We start from the raw sequence: 25,091 nt of genomic DNA, 5'->3' as shown, positions 1-25,091 counted from the left end.
AGATCAGTAGATACTCGTCAATAAAATGTGTGTCCAGATAGTAGGGCACAGCAAGGGGTTTGGGACTCATGTGAAGAAGGAGTGTCAAAGATGTGTGTGTGTGTGTGTGTGTGTGTGTGGCGCGTGGTTGACTGACAAGCAAGACAAACGTCCACTTCTAGAGAATCTGGTTCACTGCATGTCTTACTGAGACCATGAATCTGAGGAAGAGGGAGAAAATTGTGATCCATCTCTCAAAACAAAATTGTAAATGAGAAGTTTTGCTCTCCGAATCAAAACAGAAAGTCTGTTTAGTAAAGATACACACTCAGAGCCAAATCAATAGCATAACATGTCTTATATATTATAAATTAAATAAAATGAAGAAACATTTATGGTTAGCCTCTGAATAAGGCACTGGGAAGTACAATGAAGGACAAAGCAAAGTTTCTACTCTTGAGCTCAAATTGAACAGGAATGACCCTTAACAGAACATACAACCAGATGAGTTAAGTGCTAAGTAGTAGTACAGGGAATATTGAACAGGACCTTGGAGAAAGCAAAGATTCATTCTAATTGAAGGGATTCAAGGAAACATGATGGTGGAGATGCCAAAGGATCTGGGCCTTCTAGGATGAGAAAAATATTGAAAGGTGAAGAGGGAAGAGAAGGGCCTGCGTGGCTGAGAGAATAAATGAGATAAGACAATGAAATGTGAGGAGGGTGCTCTGTGTCCAGGGGATTGGCCTATAAGACAGTATGGCCAGAGAAGGGAACCTGGAGGATGTGTTGGAAGGTAAAGCAGGCCAGATGTTAAAGGACTTTATATAACATTTCACAGAAATTTGACTATTTGTGGGTAATGGGTAGCACTGTAGATTTCTAAGATGGGATGTGACACCATTTTACCTAAATGGTAAGTTAAAAGGTATTTCTTACCTGTTGACCAAAGAAATCATTGACCCCAGAATCTGTGGCAGGGTCAACAGAATAGGGACAGATGGCTTCAGTTTGGGGGAGGTGAATATGTGGGGATGGAGAGCCAGGTGATGGCAGAAGAAGAGTGAGGTAGAAGAGAGGGGTGCCAGAGAAACTCTGCATGAATGGTCTCTTCCTAAAGAGGTGAGGAGAATATCTGGAAAGAAAAGTGTGGGTTGGAGGAAATCCTTGACAGTTGTAGAAAATAGGTGAGAGAAGCTCCTTACGGCTAATATACCAAGGGGGTATAACTAGATACAGTAAGAGCTGGGAAGCACTGAACTGCAAAGGAGGTCAGAGGGCAGGATATTTTTCTTTTGACAAACATAGTATTTTATTTTCCTGCCATATTGGAAGCAGTACTTTGTTAAGGCAAATGATCTAAAAATGATACCAAAGGCACAAACCGTGAAGGGGAAAAAAAAAGGATGAATGTTTTTATTCAAACATTAAAAATAAATATATGTTAAAATATCATAAAAATAAAATTCAAATCAAAAACAATATAGAACATTTAAATACACTGAACAGAAGGCTTTATTTTTCTTAAAACATTCTACAAATCAAAATAAAAGTCCTACCCTCATAGTTTAAAACATGGGTAAAGAACATGTACAGAAAATTAAAGAGACTATAAATGACCGTTAAATACTAAACATGCTCATTTTCATTAAGTATTCAAAGAAATACATAAGATTACAATAATTTACCTATCAAGATGGCAAATACTTCAAACCATTTTATTATAGACATTTCATACCCATCTAAAAGTAAAGAGAATAGGCAGTGAAACTCCACATACTCAGCATCAAGCTTTGAACTTTTCATTATTTCAATCTTGTTCCATCTACTCATTATCTTTTTTAAAAATTTCCAGAAATTTAAAAAATTTCCAGAAAGTCAACTCACCTGCAAATTCTTGAGCATGTGTCCCTAACTGATAAGGATTTAAAGGACAAAAACAAAACAAAAACATTTCCTCATGCAGCTAAGGAGAACACTATTATGCCAAGGCTCCAGAAAAGCCCCAAAGTCCTGGGGATAGAAAATTCCACTGTATGTTCCCCCAGGGTTGAAGATTCCTGTTTTTTTTTTGGTTGGTTGGTTGGGGTGGGAGGAGTAGAATGGCATTTAAGGTTAACCTGGATCCACTCATTTATTGACTTCCATTGGGAGGTTGGTTTCCATCACAGAATGATTGTACGCCAGAGCTGGGATCTGAACCCCGGCTAACAGGAACAGTGCAATTCTAATAAGAAACTTCAGTTGGGAATACCATCTTCATGTTCTTTCACTTGAGCCTTTGCAGGCTTTGTACACCCAATAAGAATATTAGAGAACGTGTTGGTATAAGAGGCAAGAAAATCAGAGTGAAGGATGACTCTAAGAATTTGAGACTAATAATAGAAGGGAGAACAGTGCACTCACAACAGACAAGGAACTGCAGGGTCAGCATTTCATTCCAACCATTTTCAACCCTGACTTCTCAACCACCATGGAGGAAATTTAATTAAAGTCCGAATTAGAAATTATTTAATATGACTGCCAAATATTTTTAACTAGAAGGAGGAGTGAGGCAGGACTTTCTAAATGCCTGAGGGGTTTGCTTTCTTTGCAGAGCTACCTTCTGTTGCTCAAAAATAGATAATTGCACAATATTCCAGATTGTCAAGTGAAAGCTTGCTTCCTCTGGCAGTTAGCCTTTGAGTCAGACAACCGTATGAGTTCCAAAGAATCTATACACTTCCCGTAAACAAAGCGATGCTATAAAATGTATACATGAATATATTTTGTAGGCTCCAACCAGAGGCTCCTTTGCCAATGGTCTGGCTCTATCCTGAGGCATAGCTGATGAAAGCCACTTTTTGATGTTCCCAGAATCAGTGTGGTTTGGCGCTCCAGTAGCGCTAAATTCAATATGGTGCTGAGACTATGCAAAGAATGCAGACTTCTTGGTCCTGCAAATGGTCTCACCCAGGCCTTCCCTCTGATAATCTTTACTATGCAGTGAGGATAAACATAATGCAAATAAAAAGAGACAATCCACAGAATGATAAATGTAAAAATTCAAATACAATAACTGTATTCTTTAACTGCCATTTTTGCCAATGTGTAGCAATAAAATGTATATTCATTGACTAGCAAGAAAGAAAATCATACTGAGCATAAAATGCCCTAGTTGGAATTTCTTATATCTGTATTTCCCCACAAAATAAACATCTTTATATTCACAATATTTGGCTTCATATAGCTAAAACGTTCTAACACTAAAAACTGTTCTCTAATCCAATGATAAATAACCACAAGTCCAGGGAATAATTAGGTATACAAAAAAGAGCTAAGTCAGTGTTCACATCAGTAAAAGGATGGCAATTAAAGTAAGTGATAGCTATAATTACCCACACATAACTATATTTCAGCAAATGAACAAACAGATAATTATTTCTGGGAAGCAGAGGTAGCATGCAGATACTGGCATTCAAGAGAGAAATCGTTTCCTAGAAAATAACACTATTTCTGATTCAATTAGAACTTCAAGTTATTTTAAACATTTATTTCTATCTGGTGCCTTTATTTGGAAAGCACGTTGACTGCATGTTGTGAATTATGAATCAGTACTGATAACTGCCTTAAGAATTATAATGGTCAAGTATATACCATGTGTTGCACAGGTGTAATATTTGTTCTTTTTATCATACTGACTAGGGGAAATTTTCTCACTCTGCCCTCTGCATAGGACTTACTGGGTCATTGCAATATGCAACATTGTTTTAATCAGTAAATGCTTACTGAGTGCCTAAGTATCCAGGGCATTGTGCCAGATATTACAATAATCATAAGAAGGTTTTAGGAACCCAGAAGTTCACTGCGTTCACAAAGCAGATCAACACAAACCTGTCAAGTGGCTTTGAAAGATTAAAAACTCAATTGAAGTAATTTTCCTTTTGTACATGTAACTCTTGAGATTTTCAAGTGGTCTTCAATTAATGAAAACACAGAACTAGTTTTATTTTAAAATTTGGTTCCTATAAGCATTTAAGGGACAACATAAACATCTGTGTTGTAGGGTTTGAAAGTATACTATGTTGAAGCTTAGAAGCCTGATATTCCTGGAGAGGTAATTTTATAGTATTAACTTCAGGGAATGTATTACACAAAAATTTCCATTTTGATCTAGAGGGGTTTTTGTTTGTTCTGTTGGTTTTTTTTTTTTTTTTTTTTTTTTTGGAGTAAGAATCACAGTTTCTTATATTGTTTGCTAGGACCACTTCCCAAGCCACAGCCTTTGCCTTCTGAATCAAAACACAGACAAATTAAATATTTTGGTGAAAGGAAGTTTCTATTTTCTTTCTTTATGGTAGGATATCCATCATCCAAGGTAAACTAGGGAGAATGCCATGAAGTGAAATTTTAGCAAAAGTGATGGGCATATGGCCATCTTTCTAAAATATTTGTGTATTCAGTTTTGATCATTCCAATATATTTTAAATTCTCGTTTTTGTTTAGAGGCTATCCTTAAATCTTCCAAAATTGCAAGCAAAAATGGAATTAATCACCTTCTTATTAGATATACAACCTTTGTGAAATATTCTCCTCTCATATACTTGAAGCCTATTACTGTTACTCACATTCCATTTTAATTATTTTAGGAAGATTCAATTTGAATATAAGGGCATACAATGTTTTTGTTAAACTTACCTCCTCACAAAGGGTTCTCACGAGAGATTTCAGAAGTTTTTGTTTTAAAAAGATTATATTTCAATATTTCTATCTAAACACAAAAATACGAACATTACACATTAACATGGAAAGTTTTACAAAATGCCTATTTTAATCAAGTTGAAGTAATACATCATAAACACTCAGTACTATTTTAAGAGTGGAAAATTGGGAGATAATTTTAATATCCGACAAATAGGGATTGGTTATTTTAGTTCATAATAGTCCTATATGATGGAATGCTATGCAACCAATACCATTAATGGCTAGCTCTAATGCAGATCTGTATTTGTTGACACAGAGATAAATTACATGATATTCCTAAGGGGGGGAAAAGCATATTATTAAAACTATGTGTGTAGTATAACCCAAACTTTATAAAAACATAACCAAACATATTATGTAGACATGCACATATATTTATATGAAAAAAATAAAATTTGACACAGTGGAATATTAGACATATTTATAGTACTTCTAGGTAATAGAACGGATGGTAGTTTTTATTCTTTATTCTATCCTGTATTTTCCAAATTGTCAAATAACGCATGCGTAATTTTTATAAACTGTATAAAATTATAAATGCCACGTGAAGAAATGATATAATTTTAAAGAAAGCTGCTAAAATCATTGAAGGGAAAATATTAAGATAGGCCAATACTTGGGGATCCTGAGAGACTATCTCATTATTTGCTAAACTTTTGTCTGTTCTTAGCAGTAATACATTTTTGGTAACTACAGTTTTTTTTTCTGGATGTCTTTATTGCTGGTCTGAAAATCCTTCTGTATCTTACTGGAGTCATTTCCCTCACCCCTCATGACACCACAAAGCCTCCTTCTTGTGAGCCAAATACTTCTAATCATTATACGAGTATGTATTCTCTGCTTAATATGTTGGGGTAAGATTCATAAATACTTGGGTCTCTGTCTCTCTCTCTCTCTCTCTCTCTCTCTCTGTCTCTGTCTCTCTCTGTCTCTCTCTGTCTCTCTGTCTCTCTCTCTCTCTCTCTCTCTGATTATAACAATCTTTTTTCCTGAGCCAACAGAACATTCCCACATTACTCTGGAGAACTTAATGCTAAGCTGGAACAAACCTGCCCCATCCAACTACTTACCCACTGTCAGACTACTCCTCAACAAAGTGTGACTTGTGATTAAAATTGCCCTCACTAGTTTTTATCCTATGTCCATTCTTCCCCTCCTTCTTAGTAAATCAGCAATGAACATCTTTGGGTCAGCAATATGCTCAGCTGAAAACCTACATTCCCAACACTGACCACGAGGGCAGCAAGAGATAGGATGGTGAAGCCCAAATCTCTGAAAACCATGAAGTTCCACAACGCTGGGTATCGAACATGCGTTCTGAAATCTCTCTTCCTCTCTCGCTCTCTCTCCCTGAGTACTTTTAAATTGTGGAATTGTAACTACCAAGTCAAGGAATAGAACACTGTTAGCTACCCAGAAGCCGCTTGTCATTCTCTCTACAAATCACTACTGGCTTTTTCTCCTCCATATGAAATAAATCATTGTCCTGAGTTTACGGTAATCCCTTTGCAGAGTTCCTCCTCTTTGTCATTCAGTTCTTAATTCTACAGGGTGTGTAGTAGTATCGCATCTTGGTTTTAATCTGCATTTCTCTAATAACTAGTGAGGTTGGACTCTATTAAAAAATGTTTATTTAAGTGCTTATTTATGTATCCTGTCCTATTTTCCATTCAGTTATCTTTTTTGTTTGTTTGTTTTTAAGTAAACTGAATATGCAATTTTGTTGGTTAAAGATGTTGAAAATATTTTCTCCCTATGCATATATATTTTTTCCTGTATTGTTTGTACTCTTTTTTTTTGTGCTGTTTAAAAAATCCTTCCTAGTACAGTAGATAATTTTCTGAATTATTGTTTATATTTGGATAAGATGTATAAATTATAAACCTTAGAAAAATGATAATAATAATTACATGTTTGATTATAATGTCAAAAGCATATAATAAAATGATTGTACCTGAACAATAGCAAAAAAAAGAAATCGTTCCTTTTTTTCCCACCTCTGAGGTAAAAAAAGATATTCTCTTATATTTTCTTTTATAAATTTTATTATTTTGTGTTTGACATTTAGATCTATAGTCTACTAGGAATTGTTTTGTGTGTGTATCGTGAGGTAGGGTCAAGTTTCAGTTTTTTCCTGATGTGCATAGCAATTGATTATCCTTTCGCAAGTGCCCTACGATGCCAAGCTAGTCATAAATTAAGTGGCTATTTATGCAAGCTGGGAGAGTTCTTTTTTTTTTCTCTTATCCTTCTTTAGTCCTGTTCTCTGGAAGAGTTTGTGTTACACTGGCATTATTTCATCTTCAGAATTTTGGGAGAATTTACCAGAAAAGCCATTTGGGTCTAGAGATTTTCTTGTAGAAAAGTACTCAATTAAAAATTAAATTAACATTAAATTACTACTTAGCTTTCCTATTTCTTTTCTCCATTTTGATTAGTTGTCTTTTTTTTTTCAGAAGAACATATCTGTTCATCTAAATTTCCAAATTTATTTTGACATAAATCTGTTCATAATATATTCTTCCTGTTTTTTGCAAGATCTGTGGTAGGTCCCCTTTTTTCACCCCTAGCACTAGTTATTTGTGTCCACTTTCTTTATTTCTCTATTGCCCTTGTCAGAGAATTATCAGTTTATTAATGTGTCAAAGATATATTTTTTAAAGAATCAACTCTTGGCTTTGTTGGTTGTTTATATTTCAATAACTTATGTTCTATCTTTATCACATCTTTCCTTACATTTTCTTGATGTTTAATTTGTTGTTTTCCTAACTTGACATTTTTAACGCTGATTTTCAGCTTTTCTTCTTTTGCAATATATTTAAAGCTATAAATTTCCATTGACTAAGATATTAGTAGCATTCTGCAAGTTCTGTTATATTTTTATTGTCATTAGTTAAAAGTATTTTTTGTGTGTAATCAAGATGTAAGTTTTATTTTCCAAATAGATGAGAATTGCTGTTTTTAGATATCTTCATGATATGCCTTTTCTTTTTCTATCCCATTACATTTAAACTTTTAGTATCCTCATGTTTTATATGTTCTTTAGAAATCTTAGGCTTAAAAATATTGTATTAATCAATGTATCTTCAATGTGAACTTATACTAGATGAGGAATTTAAAATTTAATGGTATTCAATGAACTGGTTTCAAATATGCTTTTATGTCTACCATCTAAGACCTTTCTATTTGTCTTACCTTTCAGGTATTTCTATTTTCCTCCCTTTTTGCCATCTTTGGGTTGACTGACTTTATTATTCTATTTTATTCCTTCTATTAGTTTGGGAATTATATACCCCACAACTATTCTTTCAGTGGTTGCCTTTGAATTTACAATCTGCTAGCTTGATTTATCAGTGTATAAAATTAAATATTTTTTTTAACCCTCTCCTGACCTCACTAACTTTTAAAAATTGTCCTTTATTCCTGCTTGAATCTTGAGCATTTCGGGTCTGCTCGTGTTAAATTCTTTCAGTTTTTATTTTTTCTAAAAAAAATCCTAATTCTTCTTCATTCTTACAGGAGTTTTATTATTATTGCTGTTGCTGTTTATAAAATTCTAGATGGGCAATTATTTTATCTGAGCACGTTAAATACATTATGTCATTGTCTTTGGACTTCAATTGCTGCTCCTTTGAAGGTAATTTGACTTTTACACTTCTGGCTGCTTTAAAGATTCATGCTTAGTCTTTATCTTACTATTTTACAAGTGTTTCACTATGATATGCTTAAGAGAGGCTTCTTTTTATTTATTCTATTTAGGTTTTGCTTTTTTTTTAAATTTTTTTATTTTTATTTTACCAAAGGAACATTTACTGACCGAAAGATTCACTCTTATTAACTGTACATGTCTATGAATTTATAGGAACACAAGCATTCCTGTTTGTCAATAGCACCACATGCCCCTTTGCAGTTGACTTGTTCTGAGTGTTTGTCTCCCCAAAATTCTTATGTTGAAATCCAAATCCTCAAGGTGATGAGATTAGGAGGTGTGACCTTTGGGAAGACATTAGGTCTTGAGAGTAGAGCCCTCATGAACGGGACTAGTGCCCTTATAAAACGGTTGCCATGGAGCTCCCTCACCCCTTCTGCCATGGGGAGACACTGTGAAAGTGGGCAGTTGGCAGCCTGCAACCTAGAAGAGGGCCCTCACCAGAACCCAACCACGCTGGCACCCTGATGTTGGACTTCTAGCCTCCAGGACTGTGAGCATACTTTTCTGCTGTTTATCAGCCACTCAGTCTGGGGCATTTTGTTACCTGAATGGACTAAGACAGTGGTCCATCCCCTGCCACTACATCCAGCCTCTGAAAACCACTTATTTGTTTCCTGTCCCGTAGATTTGCCTTTTCCAAAATGCCATATAAATGGAATCACACTTACAGTCTTTTGACACTAAGTTTTTTCACTTAGTGCAATGTGTTTGAGATTTATCTATTTTGTCATGTGTAATTGTAGCTCATTGTTTTTTATTACAGTTTTTCCATGTACTAGTCGGCCTGAAAAATGGCCTCCAATGGGTCTACTTCTAGGAATTCACACCTCACATAATCCCCTCCCATCGAATGGGCTGAATCTATAACTGCCAATAAACAGAATGTGGCAGAACTGCTCGATGTACCTTCCAAGAGCAGGCTGTGTAAAGGCTGTGGCTTCCATCATGGGTGTTACTTCTGACTCTCTTGTGATTGCTTGCTCTGGAGGAAGCCAGCTGCCCTGTTGTGAGGCCACCCTTATGGAGAAGCCCATGTGAGTGAGCCTGGAAGTGGATCTTCTGAGACCTGCCAGTAGCCATGTGAGAGATCTTGAAAACAGACCCTCTCGATCGAGTGTCAAGATGACTAGAGGTTTGACTGAGAGTTGATTGCTGCGTCACAAAGGACTTTGTAACAAAGGCACTCACTCAGTTCATCTACATCCAGATTCCTGACCCACAGAAACTACGCAATAATAGCTGTTTGTTGTATTTAGCCCCTAAGTTCGGGGGGATAATTTTTACACAAATAGGTAGCTAATACAAGCCCATCACCAATTGAAGGAAACTTTATTTCCAGTTTTAGGTGATTATGATAAAGGTACCACATGCATTTGCATGACAGTGTTTGTGTAGACACTATTTTCATTTCTCCTGGGTAAATACCCAGGAGTGAGTTTGGTGGGTTACACAGAAAATGTATTTGGAAGTTTGTAAGAAACTGCCAACTTAAATCTGTTTCTTGGTGCTTTCATCAGTGTTCAAAAATTCTTTAACATTTCTCACCAAATCTCTTCTCTTGCCCATGTACTCTTTCTTCTTTTCCTAGGATTCCAATAATCCTTTTCACTGACTATCTTTTATGCCTCTAGACCATTTTCTGGAATTTCTACTTTTCTTTTTTGTTTCTTTACAACTTACTCTTGATATTTTCTTGATATTATCTTTCACTTCCTCAGTTTTATATTTTCTAATGATTGTGTCTAATTAACTTTAAACTCATTCTCTGTTGTACTTCATTTGACGGCTGCAGTTTTTAATTTCAGAATATCCATTTGACATGGTTTTACGGTTTCCAATTTCTGCTGAGATTCTCATTCTTTTATCTCCTTGGGCATAGTAAACATACTTAAAGAATGTGCTTTTGAACTCTGATCTTTTGAGCAGCCAGGGATATATTACAATTGACTTCTATTTCTGCTTGTAATTTTTCAGCTTATTTTGTGTCCTCCGGTGCCTGGTTCTTTTTTGGCTATGTGTTGAGTTTCGTATTTGAATAATGGCTTATCAGAACATTTTGAAGCCTAAGACACTGTAATTGTCTGTTGGGATCTATCCATCCATCCATCCATCCATCCATCCATCCATCCATCCATCCATCATCTATCTATATCTTTTTTTTTCCCTCTCCCAGGTACCTATGAGCCTGTCAGTCCTAAAAGACCATGGTCCAACCTCAGGGATTGAGATGATTCACAGCTCAGCTGTGGTTCCTCATTCTAGTTCATCTGACCCTTAGGATGGACACTTCAAAGCTCCACCCCATGGCCTGAAGTCTGTCCCCACAATCCTTGGAGGCAGTCAGAAGCACAACCCTGCCTTCTTTGGACTCAGTGAGTACCCCAAACATCCCTCAGAGCATACATGGGGTTCCTTGCTTGGCCTCCACTGTATTTCATACCCACTTTTTCAGTCCCTTCCTAGTTGTTTCACTGTCTTAGTTTTCTAGTGTCTTTCATCAGATTAAACAAACAAAACAATTTTTTCCAGCTCTTTTGGATGTTCTCATAAAAAGGATGGTCCGAATCATCCCATCAGCCATTACTAGAAGCCATAAGCTTCTTTTACATGTGAGGGAAATAAATTATTTGTTTAAGCCATTATTACACAGTTTTTGGATACAGACAGTCAAGCCAACTTCTAAATGATACATTCACTGATACACTCAAATGAAATACTTAAAGCCAGTTTGGCATTTACCATATCTTCAGTATTATTTTCTTTCACACATTTCAGGTTTGAGAAAAAGACATATATATATATATTTTTTTTTAAATAAATTAAAAATATTGTTAGGGCATCCATCTCCTCCTTCTGCTCAGTATAAGTCTCATTTTATACTGGTTCCCACAGGCCAAATACTCCATAAATATTTCTGAAAAGTCAACTAATCCTGAATACAATTTTATTCTTGAACTTAACCTATAAGAGGTTGACAATATACCCTACAGTGAAGTTTCATAATTTATATTCTATTTTCTAGGTTTTAAGCCTATTTCATTTTTATGTTTTTAAGTCCATCCTCCCTAGAAAGTTGATGCAACTTAAAATTTATCTATTTATTTCTGAGTTTAAAAGTGCTTACCATTTGAGACAGAATTTCCATTTTCAGTAGTGATAGCAGTAGAGAGTGAATTAGATAGCTGAATTCCATGGTTATTTGCATTTCTATCTTGAGTCTCTGATGCAATTTCTGATGTACCAGGATCATCTCGGCTAGTTAGGTTCATGTTTGTTTCAAAACCTAAAATACATTTTAGAAAATATTACCCTTTTCTGATGAAATATTGAAAAAAAAATACAACTTATCAAATAAAACGTTAATTACATTTGAAATGATAAATTAGTAATAATATGTAATGAAAGTTATGGCCTAAAAAATATTCATCAAATTTTGCCACAACATTGTTAAACATAATGGGAACTACTAAGTGGAAAATGAATTTCATAATTTGTTAGTTTAAAACATATGTGTACAGAATTTTGATGTCATAGGTCAAATAACTTGTCATAGAGAAGGCTACTTCTTAAAAGAAGTGTGGCAATAAGTTCATGTTTCAGAAGTTTTCTGAATTATTAAATTAAGTAGAGCTGAGGCAATCTTACAGCTTTGGACCAAAATACGAAATATATTTTCAACATTATTATAAAATGTATTATTATTCATTTAGGAATACTAAACTTCAAAACCCTGTTTCCCCATTCTATGCACTATGTCCCAAATTGAGCACTCTGAGATATGCAAACACAGAAATCACTGTCCAAATTAGGCTGAACAGCCAACTAAGATTTTTAAAAACTATGTAGTAATAGTAAAGTAAAACATAACAAGTGCTAGGTCTCGGAACAATGTCTGAGATAGAATTTTTTCCATAATGACTGAATTATCCTTAGGCAGGATCTATGAGGGACAGAATATACAAATTAAGCACAACTGCCATGATGGAGTCAGGCTCGGCCTCCTCTACCCCTCTTCCTCCCTCTCTCCCTCCCCCTGAGTCAGGTTCCCTCTCTCAGACTGGCCAAGGGTACCTGGGATTGGCTCTTGCTTCTGCAGGGAACTCAAAAAAGCTCCAACCTACTGGGGGATTTTTGTTCAAAATCAAGTACACGTGCTGCTTCTGCTGTTGTCTGTTGGTACACAGTAGATTCTGGCTGTCTGTACCTAGGCCTTTCTGAAGTTGCAGGCTAACAAATTATTCAAAGGGGATAATAAGCATAATTTGCTTTATTATACTTTACAAGTCATAGAACAGTTTATCTCCCGTGATCCCAATAACCAGGAACTCGATAGGCAGAGAGGTTATCCCTGTTTTGTTGAAAAGGGAATTAAGCTCACCCAGTGTCATGCAGCTGGACAGAGGCAGAATACGACTTTATCTATGTATTCGGATTATTGCTCAGTTTTTGTTTTTCACTAAAAGACAAATTAGACTATATCATTTCCGTGCTTAAAAGTCTTAAATGAATTGCTGTTGCCTAAATTCTAAGGAAGGAAGGAAGGAAGGAAGGAAGGAAGGAAGGAAGGAAGGAAGGAAGGAAGGAAGGAAGGAAGGAAGGTAGGAAGGAAGGAAGGAAGGAAGGAAGGAAGGAAGGGTCTAGGGTAGGGGAGGAGGGAGGGAAAGAGGGAAAGAGGGAAAGAGGAAGGAAGCAGACCAGCTAGCCCTCTAGAGCTTGTCTCCCAAGGCTGGGCTTTACATCATCCTTTCAAACTCTTTCTCCTGGACATTCTCTCCCCTTGCCCTTGAGACTTACACTCAAATAGCACTACAGGTCTACGGGCCTTTTCCCAGATGCTCCATATTGACTCCTCGTTCAGTGCTTTGCCCTATGCATTCCCTCTGTCTGGAATGTGCTCTCCGCTCATCAACCCTGTCTCTTCCTACCCACCAGAAAGGATCTTGTTCAGATCAGCTGCAGTGCAGTGACTGCTCATTTACAAGTAAAGCCTGTGCAGCACAAAGAGGAGCCCGGGCTTCCCAGACAGGGAGGTGTGCTAGGGTTTAGAGCAGGAAATGCTGGATAGACAGAATGAAGCCCAAGTAGGCAGGGCTTTGAAACCAGGCAGAAGAGTTTATATTTAAATGATCCCGTGAACCACTGCAGCTCCTGACTTCTTGCACTTAAAAAAAACAAGCGAAGGAACAGGCTCTGTCAAGCCAGCGTGCATAAGAATATCAGGTCAGGTGATCTTAACCATCTTAACCATGATAACAAGCAATTATCAACCAGGCTAGAACTGACAGACTATCTATTCAATTTGGTCAACTCTATTTTCTCTTTTTACTTTTTTATTTGTAATCTTTGGAACATTAGTAAATCAGGTTTGGTTTTAAAGATATTTCACAACATAGACATTCACCTACTTTTATTTCTCTTCAATGCTATCTTTTAAATCCTTTAATCCAGTTGTTTATTGAATGCCTACTATGTGCGCAATACCAGGTGCTGGATACACAATAATAAATACCACAGATAGGCAGCTTGGATCTTACTGCCCACTTTGACAACAGACAGACAAGCAAATATACATCATAAAAAGAGGTGGCCACCCAGCTGGGTAGAAAAACTGCTGGGCATTGGGGCTGGGCAGTCAAAGTTTTCAGGCAATGCAGGTTCAAGGAAACATCTCTAGGAGGTCGCATTTAGGCTCAGAGAAAAAGGAGGGAAAGAAGTAGCTGTGTAGGAAGACAACATCTCTCCATGTGTGAAGACCCTGAGCAGGGAAGAGCTCACCTTCTCCACAGGCCAGATAGTAGAGTCCTAATGACATGGGCATGTGGGAGCAAAGGGCATGTGAGAAAGGGAGCTGGGCATGTCACCCAGGGCTGGGGAGACCACTGCGGCAGGATTTGAGGTTTTGTGTTCAGTACCAGGGGAGGGTACCACCAAACGGTGGGAAGCAGGGAGAACCTCCTTGGGTTAACGGCGACAGTCCTCTTATGTCTGGTGGTATAAGACTCAATCAATCCTCTGAGACACGGGGCAGGCTCTTGGTATGAATATTTGATGCCAGCTTCCCTCATAACTGAGTTCTAGCTCATAAACTATTGATATATCTAAATTATAGTAAAAACCTCCACTTTTGCTCTTAAAGTTTAAAAAAAATATTCACATTTCCAATCAGCAGGTTAAATTGTAGCCAAGAAATGTTTTAAAATTTGTTTCAGTAGTGCGATCCTTACATTAAGTACTAAAACGTTCTTTATATTTTTATATTAAAAGCATAAGTCTACCCAAGGACGACTCTGGATCGAAGTAAGGGAATTAGTCCTTCTCAAGGTAAGATGTAAGAATGACTGGCCACCCTAATGATTATTATTCACATTGCTTTTAAAATAATTGCCATCTCCGGAGTGTTTATCTAACATGTGCTAATCCTCTGCTAGATGTGACACTTGATTTAGCTCTTGTTTTCCTAACAATTCTGAAGAGTTGTCACTGTCATGCCTGTTTTCAAGATGAGGTCACTGAGGCTCAGGGAGGTTAATCTACGTGCAAACATTTCACAATTAGTTAGTGTCCCTGATGGACGCAGACTACGGCATGCAGGGTTCCACCACTCACCCACGCTCATTCCTGTACTTGGCCCCTTATGCAAAGTCTTTCTTCCTTATTTTATTTGCTTCTGTCAAAGGATCAGGCAACTTCTTTTCTGTGGCTTTATTTTATCACCCACACCTCAGTGATAATGAACTGGGAAGTGCAGGTTGGAAATAATGTACACTAGCCACTGAAGTAGAGTCATGAAATCAATACAGGTGACCCCACTGCGGGGTTACCGTTATTCATTAATATTAACTGGGGGGTGGGGGGTTCTTGGTTTACTTAATCCTGTGTCAGACTTTGCTTAGAAACACCCTTACTCCAAGTTAGATCCAAACACGTATCTGTGCCCTCACTTGTTAATTTCTTGACTCAGTCACAACGAGGGTCAAGTGCAGAAACTCAATAATTAGATTTTGTTGTAAAATGCCAGTTTAGCCCATGAAAGAATGGTTGCATTGTTCCTTGTCAAAAGTATGCCCATTGCTCTGTAGTAAAGCATTGAAGGAACTGCAACAACGACAAATCCAGAGGATGTTGGCATTACGTCAGAAGAAGCCTTAGTTATAAAAGTTCATTTACAAGATGCATGCTTCATGGAGACTTTTCAAAGGAATAATACAGAGCAAATAAAGTCATCAAGTTCATTCATGCCTCCAAGCAACGGCCATCGGGGTTTTGAGGATGAAGAAAAGTCGGTCACACCAAAAGGAAATATTTGAGTCTCAAGGAATCTAAGCAAACAAGTAGAGAAGTGAGAACTGTAAAATCTTGCATAACAATTTAAGGTATGTTTGAGTCCTTTTTATATCGCTGCATCTTGTGAACTCAGTGGTTTGTGTAGTTCAGTGGCATCCTTTGGTTGGGTGCATTGTAACACTAGTTGATCTGAATACCTGTGGTGCTTTCTTTTAGCCCACAAACAGGATTTTCTCTGTGACCCCTGCCTGGTGTGTTGCTTTTATAGGTCTGGGAGAAATGAATCACACTGGGCTCTGACTCAAAGATAAATACTCCATCTATACATTAGGATATGATTATTAAACACATGTATGCAATGCACGCACATTTAAGCTGAATTGTAATCTAGTGAGAGAGTTCTAGCAAATCTCTAAATGTGAATACAAGAAAAAAATCAGTTGGCCTATGTTAGTTTTTATGTAACTAAAATATCTTGCTGGGTGGGTATGATTGTTTGAAACTGGTTTTTAATCGGAGGTGATATTGCCACACCTCCACCCTCCTGTCCCCCAGGGACATTTGGCAATGTCAGGAGATGTTTTTGGGTGTCACACTGGGAGAGGGAGATGCTACTGGCATCTAGTGGGTAGATTACAGAGATGCTACAAAACACCCTACAATGTACAGAACAGCCCCCCCCCCCCCCCCGCAATGAAGAATTATGTGGCCCAGGATATCCATAGTGCTGAGGTTGAGAAAGCCATTTAATAAAACCTAAGTTAGAACACGCCATTTTCCCACTCAAGTCTCTCCACTGGTTTCTTATTTTCTTCCGATTAAGACCCAAAGGTTTCCTGAGACTGAGAGACCCTCCAGGGCCCGACTCCCTGCTTCCAACTACCCCTCTTGTCACACGCCACCCCTGCATCCCTCACTTAGCCTTTCATTCTCCCTGAGGAAGCATGGTGGCTCTGCTCAAACCTCCCCTGAGTAAAAGGGACTTCTAGACCACCTTCTAGAAAATAGCACCCCTCTCTCTGCTCCAGGTCAATTTCTGTTCTACTCCCTGCTTTAGATTTTGTACATAGTGCTCCTCACTGCATAACATATTACTTTTTAATTGTTTATCTGTTTTCTGTCTCCTCCCTCTGGAATGTTGGCACCATGAGCGCAAATGCAATGTTGGTGCCTAGAACAGTGCCTGCCCATAGTAAGTGCTCAATACATATTTGTTGAAAGAAAGAGGGGAAAAATGAAGTATTACAACAACATTGCTATAGAAATTGCATTTTCTAAAAGGAACTATATTTTTTTGTAACTAAAATAGTTGACAAGTTTACTAAATGAAAAATTCATTTGAATAACTACAGAGAAATCACATATCACAACGCCAATTTCTCCCCATTCACATGAGATTATTGGAAACATACGAAAGGATTTCCACTGTTAATAATATGTGTTGAGTTCTAATCTCTACTTATTTAAAATTACATGGTAAGGGAAATATCACAGTGTGTGAGGTGACGATTTTCTACTTATTCAAGGGGCCAGGGATGTTTGCTTTCCACCTAAGAGTGTTAACTTGTGGAAGAAAAGCCTGATGGATATTTGAAATCTACTCTTGACCCACAGTGTGGGGATTCATGTTTTCAGTACTGCCCTGCCAATTGTCATTGATAAATATTTCATTATTTTCCCACCAATATGCAAGGTCCATGCATAGTTAGTATTTCAGAATCTTACTTTACAAGTTATAATGTCAGGAAATTACAATCAATTTGATAAATGTTGGCTCTGGAGTCTTTGTGGCCGGAGGTGGACAGAGGCAGGTTGACTAGGATTCTAGTGAGTGGAGGTTCCAGACCCCACCCCCACTTCCAAGGGTCACTTCTAAAGCTTGAGATGGAGCCGGGCAATGAATGAACAGTTAACATTTGCATACTTCACAGTTTTTTCTGACAACATTTCCATAGTAATGCAGTTGTAATGATTCTTTTTATTATTCATTCATTTTTCTACTTTATTCTACTTACTCTTTCTTGCAACAAATATTTATTGAGCACCTACTATATGCAGGCACTGTTGTAGGCACCGAACAATAATTTGCTTTATTTTCTCATTTTTAATAAATGTTCACTTTACTTCCTAAATTTTTGCAATCTATATTCTTTTTCTTAAAGGAGTCCCTCCTCTTCCTGATTGTATAAGCTTCAGTATCTGGAAAAAGAGAACCTGTCCCAGGCATGGAGAGGTTTAGCTGTAATCTATCTGATGAAATCCTTAACTCTGGGTGTTCACACTCACTGGGAGAAGAATGGGTGTGAACTCACTGAATAAGACTACAGGGCAGCATAGCCTCTAGCTCTCATTGATGCCATTTTTGATGGTCAGTGTTGGTTTATGCAGGTCCTCAGGGCAACGTCCAAGTAGGAAAAGCCTAACTCCTCACTAGTTACAGGACTATTTTTCAAGTTTACTCTGATATGGAAGGTATGAATATGTTCATGAAAGGGGGTGTGTGTAGGAAATTGCAGGCAGGATTTTGTTGGGGGGAGAGAAGAGGCAAGACAAGGGCTAAAGAGAGGAACTCCTCTTGGAGAATGAATACAAAGACTCTGCACTGGAGGAGAGAAGCTTCTTAATGGGGAGAGAGGAGCTTCCCTGAATAACTCTGGGCCAGCTAGAGAAACATGGTGAGTACAATGAGCGACTGAGGGAAGCACTCACTCCCAATCAACAGAAAGGAGAAATGTGGCCAAGGGCATAGTGCTTGGTCATTCTCTGGGAAACAGAAAGATGTCCCTGAGCTGTGGCCACTCTGGGGATGTGTGAGAGCTGAACATAAAAGGGAAGGGTGGTGAGCCAGGAGCCAACCACATTCTTTCTCCAAACTGGGAGAATTCTCCAAGGATTCAATAAGTATTTATTAAGTCCTACACAGTCCAGACTTTATGCTAAGATTTAGCTGAAAGCTTTAAGAAATGTATGTCTAAAACAAAAGATCCCTCAAATGCTTACATTCTAGAGGGGCGATAAGACACAATAAATAACAGGAATTTATGGTACAAACTGATGAGGGCAAGAAGAAAAAGCACAGATGACTATACATCGATCTGGGGTATTTAGGAATGAATAATCTGGAGTAATCACAGGATTCTCGTCCTGCTCAGCTGAGTTAATGTTTGTTGCTTTTTGCATATGTGTGTTAAAGCCTCTGACACATAAAATGCCAATATGTGTGGGAGAGACATCCAGAGTGCATTCTAATGGGTGCCTTTTCTCAGGCTTCTGGGTGGTGACTTGACTTAACAGCTGATTGCCTTCATGGTGCCTTCAGTGCAAATGTTAAGGCAGCAGAAGACAAGGGGATGAAACGAGAGCTGTGCAAAATGCCCCAGGAACCCATGGAGGGGCAGGGCTGCCATGGCCAGGTGAGTCTCTGGGGTGCTGGCAGGAGGAGAAACCAATGTGGAGAAGAGGAAGGAAAAGGAAGCCAAAAGCGTAAAGCAGGAGAATCTAGAGCTGAGTGTGCTCGAGGGAGAGGAGGCTGGCTCTGCCACAAGTCTGCCGTGGGAAGTGGGAGACATTTGGAACTTAAGTGGCATCACGCGAGTGGGCTCCAGCAAGTATTTTGAGTAAGGGCGTGACATGAAGAAGACTATTTTTAAAGTGTTATTAATCTAGCAAAAAGTGTACAGCTGGATTAGCTTCCAGGAGAGATTAAAAACAGAAAAGCAGTGAGAACTTAGACTCAGACAGTGGCAGAAGGAACGGGAAGGCAGGGAAGGGGCCAAGTTAAAGATCCCTTTGCGAAGAGGCAATGGGAGAAAGTCAGGACCAGCTAGGTGCCCGGAAATCAGGACGAGTTTGGGGCTGTACCTGCTGACTTTGAAGTGACAGCTACATACCCAAGGGTTAAACTCTGTGGCAATTATTTGAACAAGAGCATTTCTTAAGATGGAAAAGCAAACATCTAGGAAAGACTTACGAATCTCTCGGTAGGGAGGATTCTTCCAGGAAAAGCGACATTCCTATGAGTAAGGAGGCAGAAGGTGACGCACAAGTGATAGTGGATACAAACAGGCAGGTACAGGCTTGAAGGGGGGAGCACATGGGGCTAGGTGGGGGTGGCAGAAGGGCTGTGCAAAGCTGAGGGAGGCTGACAGTACCAAATGCCGTGGAAAGGTCAAGGAAAATGAGGAAGGAAGGAGCAATGTTATGTTTCTTTAAGACAAATGCTCAAAAACATCATTTCCCTCCCAGTTACCTTAACTTGAGATAATTTGAGAGTGTATTTCGGAAATGTGTAAGATAGGATCCAGGTTTCGGTAAAGCAGGAGAAAAACAAACTATAGCTTTTTGACTGATTTAATACTGAGAGTGCTATGCAAGGCATAAAAAATGTGAAAATACATTTTAAACTCATTACTCATGCTGGCTATAATTCATTCTGCAACTCTATAGGAAAATTCCTCTTCAGAAAGGCTACTGCACGAAGGGAATGTGCTTGTTTTTTCCTATTTGGCATTGAAGGAAAAGTACAAACGCTGAGAGAGGTGGCTGGCATGGTCTTGCTACTTCTCAGGTTATCGTTTCTAAAATTTAGAAGTTACAGCTGGACTGTGCTAACAGATACACATAGGTGGTGTGTAATTAATATGCATCGGGACACTTAGACCCCAAACCGACATCTAGATTGTGTCAAACGAAACCTAGTTTGTGTCACAAGGAACAATGTCTTTTAAATCTCTGATTTTTCTAAAATCGTATGTTACTGCACTTGAGGAAGAACTGCAAACAAGGGATTAGAAATTACTTGGAGGTCCCCCGCATTTTGCTATCCCAAGCTTCTAGGAAGTGAATTAAACCTTTTTTCTTATACGTGAAAGCGCAACCCAAACATTTGGCATATTGCCTCAGAGAAAGACAAATGTCAAGTGTGCAGATTCACATAGGCACAGTGGGTGATCCGAAAGTCTAATAAGAAGAGGTTTCACATATGGAGTTGTATAATGAGATATAAGCTGTCAACAGAGGGGCATATTATTAAGGGGAGATGAGTTTGCTTATGAAGGGTGCATACTGAGTTGGTGTTTGTTTGGTACAACACAAGTCAAACTGACCAAACCAGGTGAATCTGACTTTACAATCCCTTTGCTAATAGTTGCAGTAATGTATCAAGAGAGGGCTTCAGTGTCTAAGAGTAACGCCGAACTGGGAACAGAATACTGGGTTCCCATGTGTTTACTCCTGCGACACAGCAGTATCCCACAAGGCAGTTATATTTCTATGAGAACCGATTACTTAAGAAACAGGAAAAAATAAAACACTGTGGCAATTGGAAAGGAGGGATCTGAGGGAACATAATTGCCCTATGTGCTACTGACCTTAAAAGGCTAGAGCTGGCCCCCGGCATTCCTTCCGACTTTTTAATAACCCTTTATAAAATCACCACTCTTTAGTAGATCAAAATTCCTCTTGAACCTGTGTTGTAAGCATTCTTCTGTGGCAGAAGTACCACAGACACTTATCTTCTGGGTTCAGAGGTAGAATGGAAACGCTTCCTTGACCCCCTACTCTTAGCTCCTGCTACCCACTCCCCTGCCAAGTCTACAAAATACCAACAGAAGCAGGAAATAGAGTGATACCTTCAACAACATATATGCTGAGCAGGGGAAGAATGTATTGATGGTAAAGTTAAAAAATGACAGTCAGTGTGAATAAGGTTTTCAGGACCCAAAAATGCATAGAAAATCAGGTGTCAATTTTCTTTTAAATGTAACTAAGTAGATCCTGTTGTTTTCATCTAGTCTGTCCCTGCCATCACGGGGAAGGGTGAGAAATCACATCAATTCCCTGTACTTGGTTAGCTTGCCCTTCCTATAATTAGCTGAATATGTAACACCTAAACAACAAGCTGGCCTGGCCAGGAGACCCATTCCTCATGTATAATTTCATAGGTCATGCAGTTATTTATATTGCTGTTATTTTTACATTTCCTAAATGCCAGGTAACGTAAATCCAGGCGTCCTAGAACGCAGCTCCTGCAAAGCAGCACGGTTGGTCTTGGCAGCGTAGGCTTTAGTTTAGTGAAATGGTTCCCCTTCATTTTCTCCAGAAAGCAAAAGTGCAGAAAATAATATTTCTGCTCTTTTACTGGGAACATTTAGTGTTTGTGACACCTACATGGTGTTACAGGGATGGGAAGTTAGCAAAGCCTATCATCTGAAAAAACCAACACAGGGTAGCCCCCATAACACTTCTACCAGTTCAGGCGTCCTTTCTCAGGTAAACAGCACATTCCTTCAGAACAAACGAGTATTTATATATTTATTTACTTTCATGAGAATTATATTGACTCTATTTTGTCTGGTACATAACCACCTTCATATATAGCTACTAATAGAGCCCTTCTTGGATTTTTTAACAGAGAAAGTGCTTTAAGAATAACTACCGCAGTCCTTAAGGAAAGTATAATCTACAGTTGCTCCATTTCAAGGATACAGCCTGTGCTCCAGTCGTAACATACCGTTCCAGTGCCTTCTAGCCATCCCCTATCTCTGCCACATAAACCTCAGCACAACTAGAGATTTGGTTGAATCACTTATGTGCTACAAGACAGTAAAGCTCTAGTTGTTAGCATTAATTTCACTGATATATATGTGCAGCAGGTCAGAAAGAACTAGTAAAATCAACAAAAGTTAAAACCTACACATATAATCTGTGTTCAGAACTAATTACAAAATTTACCCACCTGAAATATTTAATAACCAAAGGGCACAAGCCAGGACCCATTGGAACAGGTGGGAGCCATAGACCTTTAATCTCTTGTCGTGTAAATATTCAACTGAGAAGAAGCTGGGAGCAGGACACCCAAGGTGGTGGGGTAGGCTTGTGACCCTTGAAGGGCTCAGGACAGCATTCATTTCCAACTGATACAAAGATATTTCAATGTTTTAACAACAGCACAATGGTAACCCTGCACATCTGGAGAAGAGCCCTTGCCCACATTGGTTGACTAGCAGCCAGTAGCTCTGAGGCCTTCCATAATAAATTAAAAATATGTATGAAGACTTAAATTCTTGTCAAAATTCTCCTCAGGCCACTTGGACTATTTCTTTGATAGCTCCTACGTGTCCTTTACTGTAGGCAGATGGGCTAGCGTTACTAATGCGTTGTGCCTTTAAATCACGTGACAGAATTACCCTAAGCCATTCAAGTGACATATCACAGAGTAGATGTCACTTACTCAGAAAGGATGAGCAACTGCAGCACTGTAGGCAATACTAAACCTGGGTCTCAAATGGTTTCTCATTTCACCCAGTATCACAGGAAGAAACCACCAACAGCGAGGCAAGTGATGGCGTTTCCCTTCTCATATGCCTCACAACTAATCATTTCTCATGAATCATTTTTAAAGTCTATATGTTTGCATGTGAATGAATATAGAAGACTCCTTTCTACATACCCTGGTGTAGTTATTCCAGAATGTAACTTGATTATGTCTTCATGCTCTTGTATTAATAACAGTGCAGGATGGAGCATACACTGGTCTGTAACATGAGGGAGGGGTCTTTCTGTCCTGGTACTTTCTCTCCTGCTGTTTTAGTCTCATCCCCTTCCATCCCTCCACATAAATCCGACATTTTAGACCAGTGTTTCAATGGACATATATATGGGTTGGGAAATCAATTTACTGGGTCACAACAGTCATTTAAAAAGGGAAGAGAGTAGAATGAATTGAATAAAAATGTAGCATTTAACAAGCATTAAGGGTAAGTAGTGTTTGGTGAAGCCCGAATAATAGTGTCAGTGTTTCTCTCTGCTGAGACACACTGGACTTCTCGTTTCCATGCTGTGAGCTGCTTATGAGCAAATCCCACATTTTGTTTTTAAAATCCATACAACTTAGTACAATACCAGGCATAAAATATATCCTCAATGCATTTTTTAAAAATAAATGAGTAAATAAATAAAGCTTGCCCTTCTTACTTAATGATTTATCCAAACCTCTTTGAAAACTTGAGGCAAATAGAAAACAGCAATACATTTTGCCTTACATTAACCTCTGAATTTTTAAGCCCTGCAAAAAAAAACCCAACACAACACACGTCTTGGGGCCATGTCATAGAATGTATTTATCATCTGAAAAGTGGCACATTTTTTTCTAAAAATCATTACATAGGGTTCCTAGGATGCATTCAGTCCCCACAGCAATGGAAATGCTCTCTGATGAGCAGCTGGACCACATCACGGGGCTTTCGAATGATCATTGGATTAAAGAGACATTTTTATGATTCCCTCATCACCATACAGAAAGCTCAGTGCCTCTGTCCTGTGACACTATTCCAGCCTCTGTAAATTACACATAATTTCAAGTCTGAATAGGTGAATGAAGGAGAACCCCCACATAGCTGCAACTACACCAGTGAAATTAATGCTAACAATTAGAACTTTACTGTCTTGTATGACATGTAAGTGATTCTACTAAATCTCTAGTTGTGCTGAGGTTTATGTGGTGGAGATAGGGGGTGAACAGCATGTTACGACTGGAGCACAAGCTAATGTCCCTGAAATGGAGCGACACAGATTATATTTTTCCTAAGGACTGCACTAGTTATTCTTAAAGCAATCTCTCTATTAAAAATCCAAGAAGGGCTCTATTATTAGCTATATATAAAGGTAGTTAAATCCAAGAGACAAAATAAAGTTAGTAAAATTCTCATGGAAATACATAAATACATACACACATACATACATATTTACATACATACACATATACTCTTTTGCTCTGTAGGATGTGCTGGGCATTGATTCATTACCTAAGAAAACGTGTGAACTGATAGAAGTATTATGGGAGCTACTTTACTGTAGTTATTTGTTCTCGTCTGTGTCCTCTCCATCCTTCTGTTAAAGCTGGCCTGGCCCCATCCAGTCGGTGATCTCGCCTGAGAACTGGAATTAAGCAAGTGTAACTCTTAACATATAGATGTTGACTTTAGGAAGTAATTTAATGGCTGCAGGCTTTGGTTTGCTTTTTGGCAACATGGAAATACCTGCATAGTGACAGTTTTTACCCATTGCTTTGCTTAAGTCTTCTCTCTCTCCCTTCTTCCTGAGTCATCCATCTCTCCATATCAAAGAAGAATAATAAAACCAAAATTCAAAACATGGGTATTTGCCTGGGAAATGCCCTGATGCACGCATTGTGTATATGTCAGTTCTCCCTTTCTTGAAAATGAACATTTCTTTTGGAAGAGTATGTTTGATTATGAGCCAGAGTTTTGAGCATGAGAAGCTCTTTTGTAGGTTTTTCAGGGACGTGGATAATACACAAATTCTCAGGTATCATGCTACCGTGATTGTTCTCTTGTAAATCTGTGTAATCTCG

General features: G+C 38.3%; 1 protein-coding gene across 4 annotated transcripts in view; it reads right to left on the bottom strand.

The window, feature by feature from the left end:
* The window catches only part of MYO16 (myosin XVI), a 542,975-nt gene that overhangs the window by 28,823 nt on the left and 489,061 nt on the right, over window positions 1-25,091 (bottom strand). For all 4 annotated transcript variants that reach the window (XM_074329517.1, XM_074329516.1, XM_019731063.2 and 1 more), the window contains one exon: window positions 11,559-11,717. In XM_074329517.1, the coding sequence (XP_074185618.1) occupies window positions 11,559-11,717 (159 nt within the window). The remainder of the gene's footprint in view (window positions 1-11,558; window positions 11,718-25,091) is intronic.

The sequence above is a fragment of the Rhinolophus sinicus genome, linkage group LG04 (assembly GCF_036562045.2).
Source record: "Rhinolophus sinicus isolate RSC01 linkage group LG04, ASM3656204v1, whole genome shotgun sequence".
Lineage (NCBI taxonomy): Eukaryota > Metazoa > Chordata > Mammalia > Chiroptera > Rhinolophidae > Rhinolophus > Rhinolophus sinicus.
This window is presented reverse-complemented; position numbering and strand designations above follow the sequence as displayed.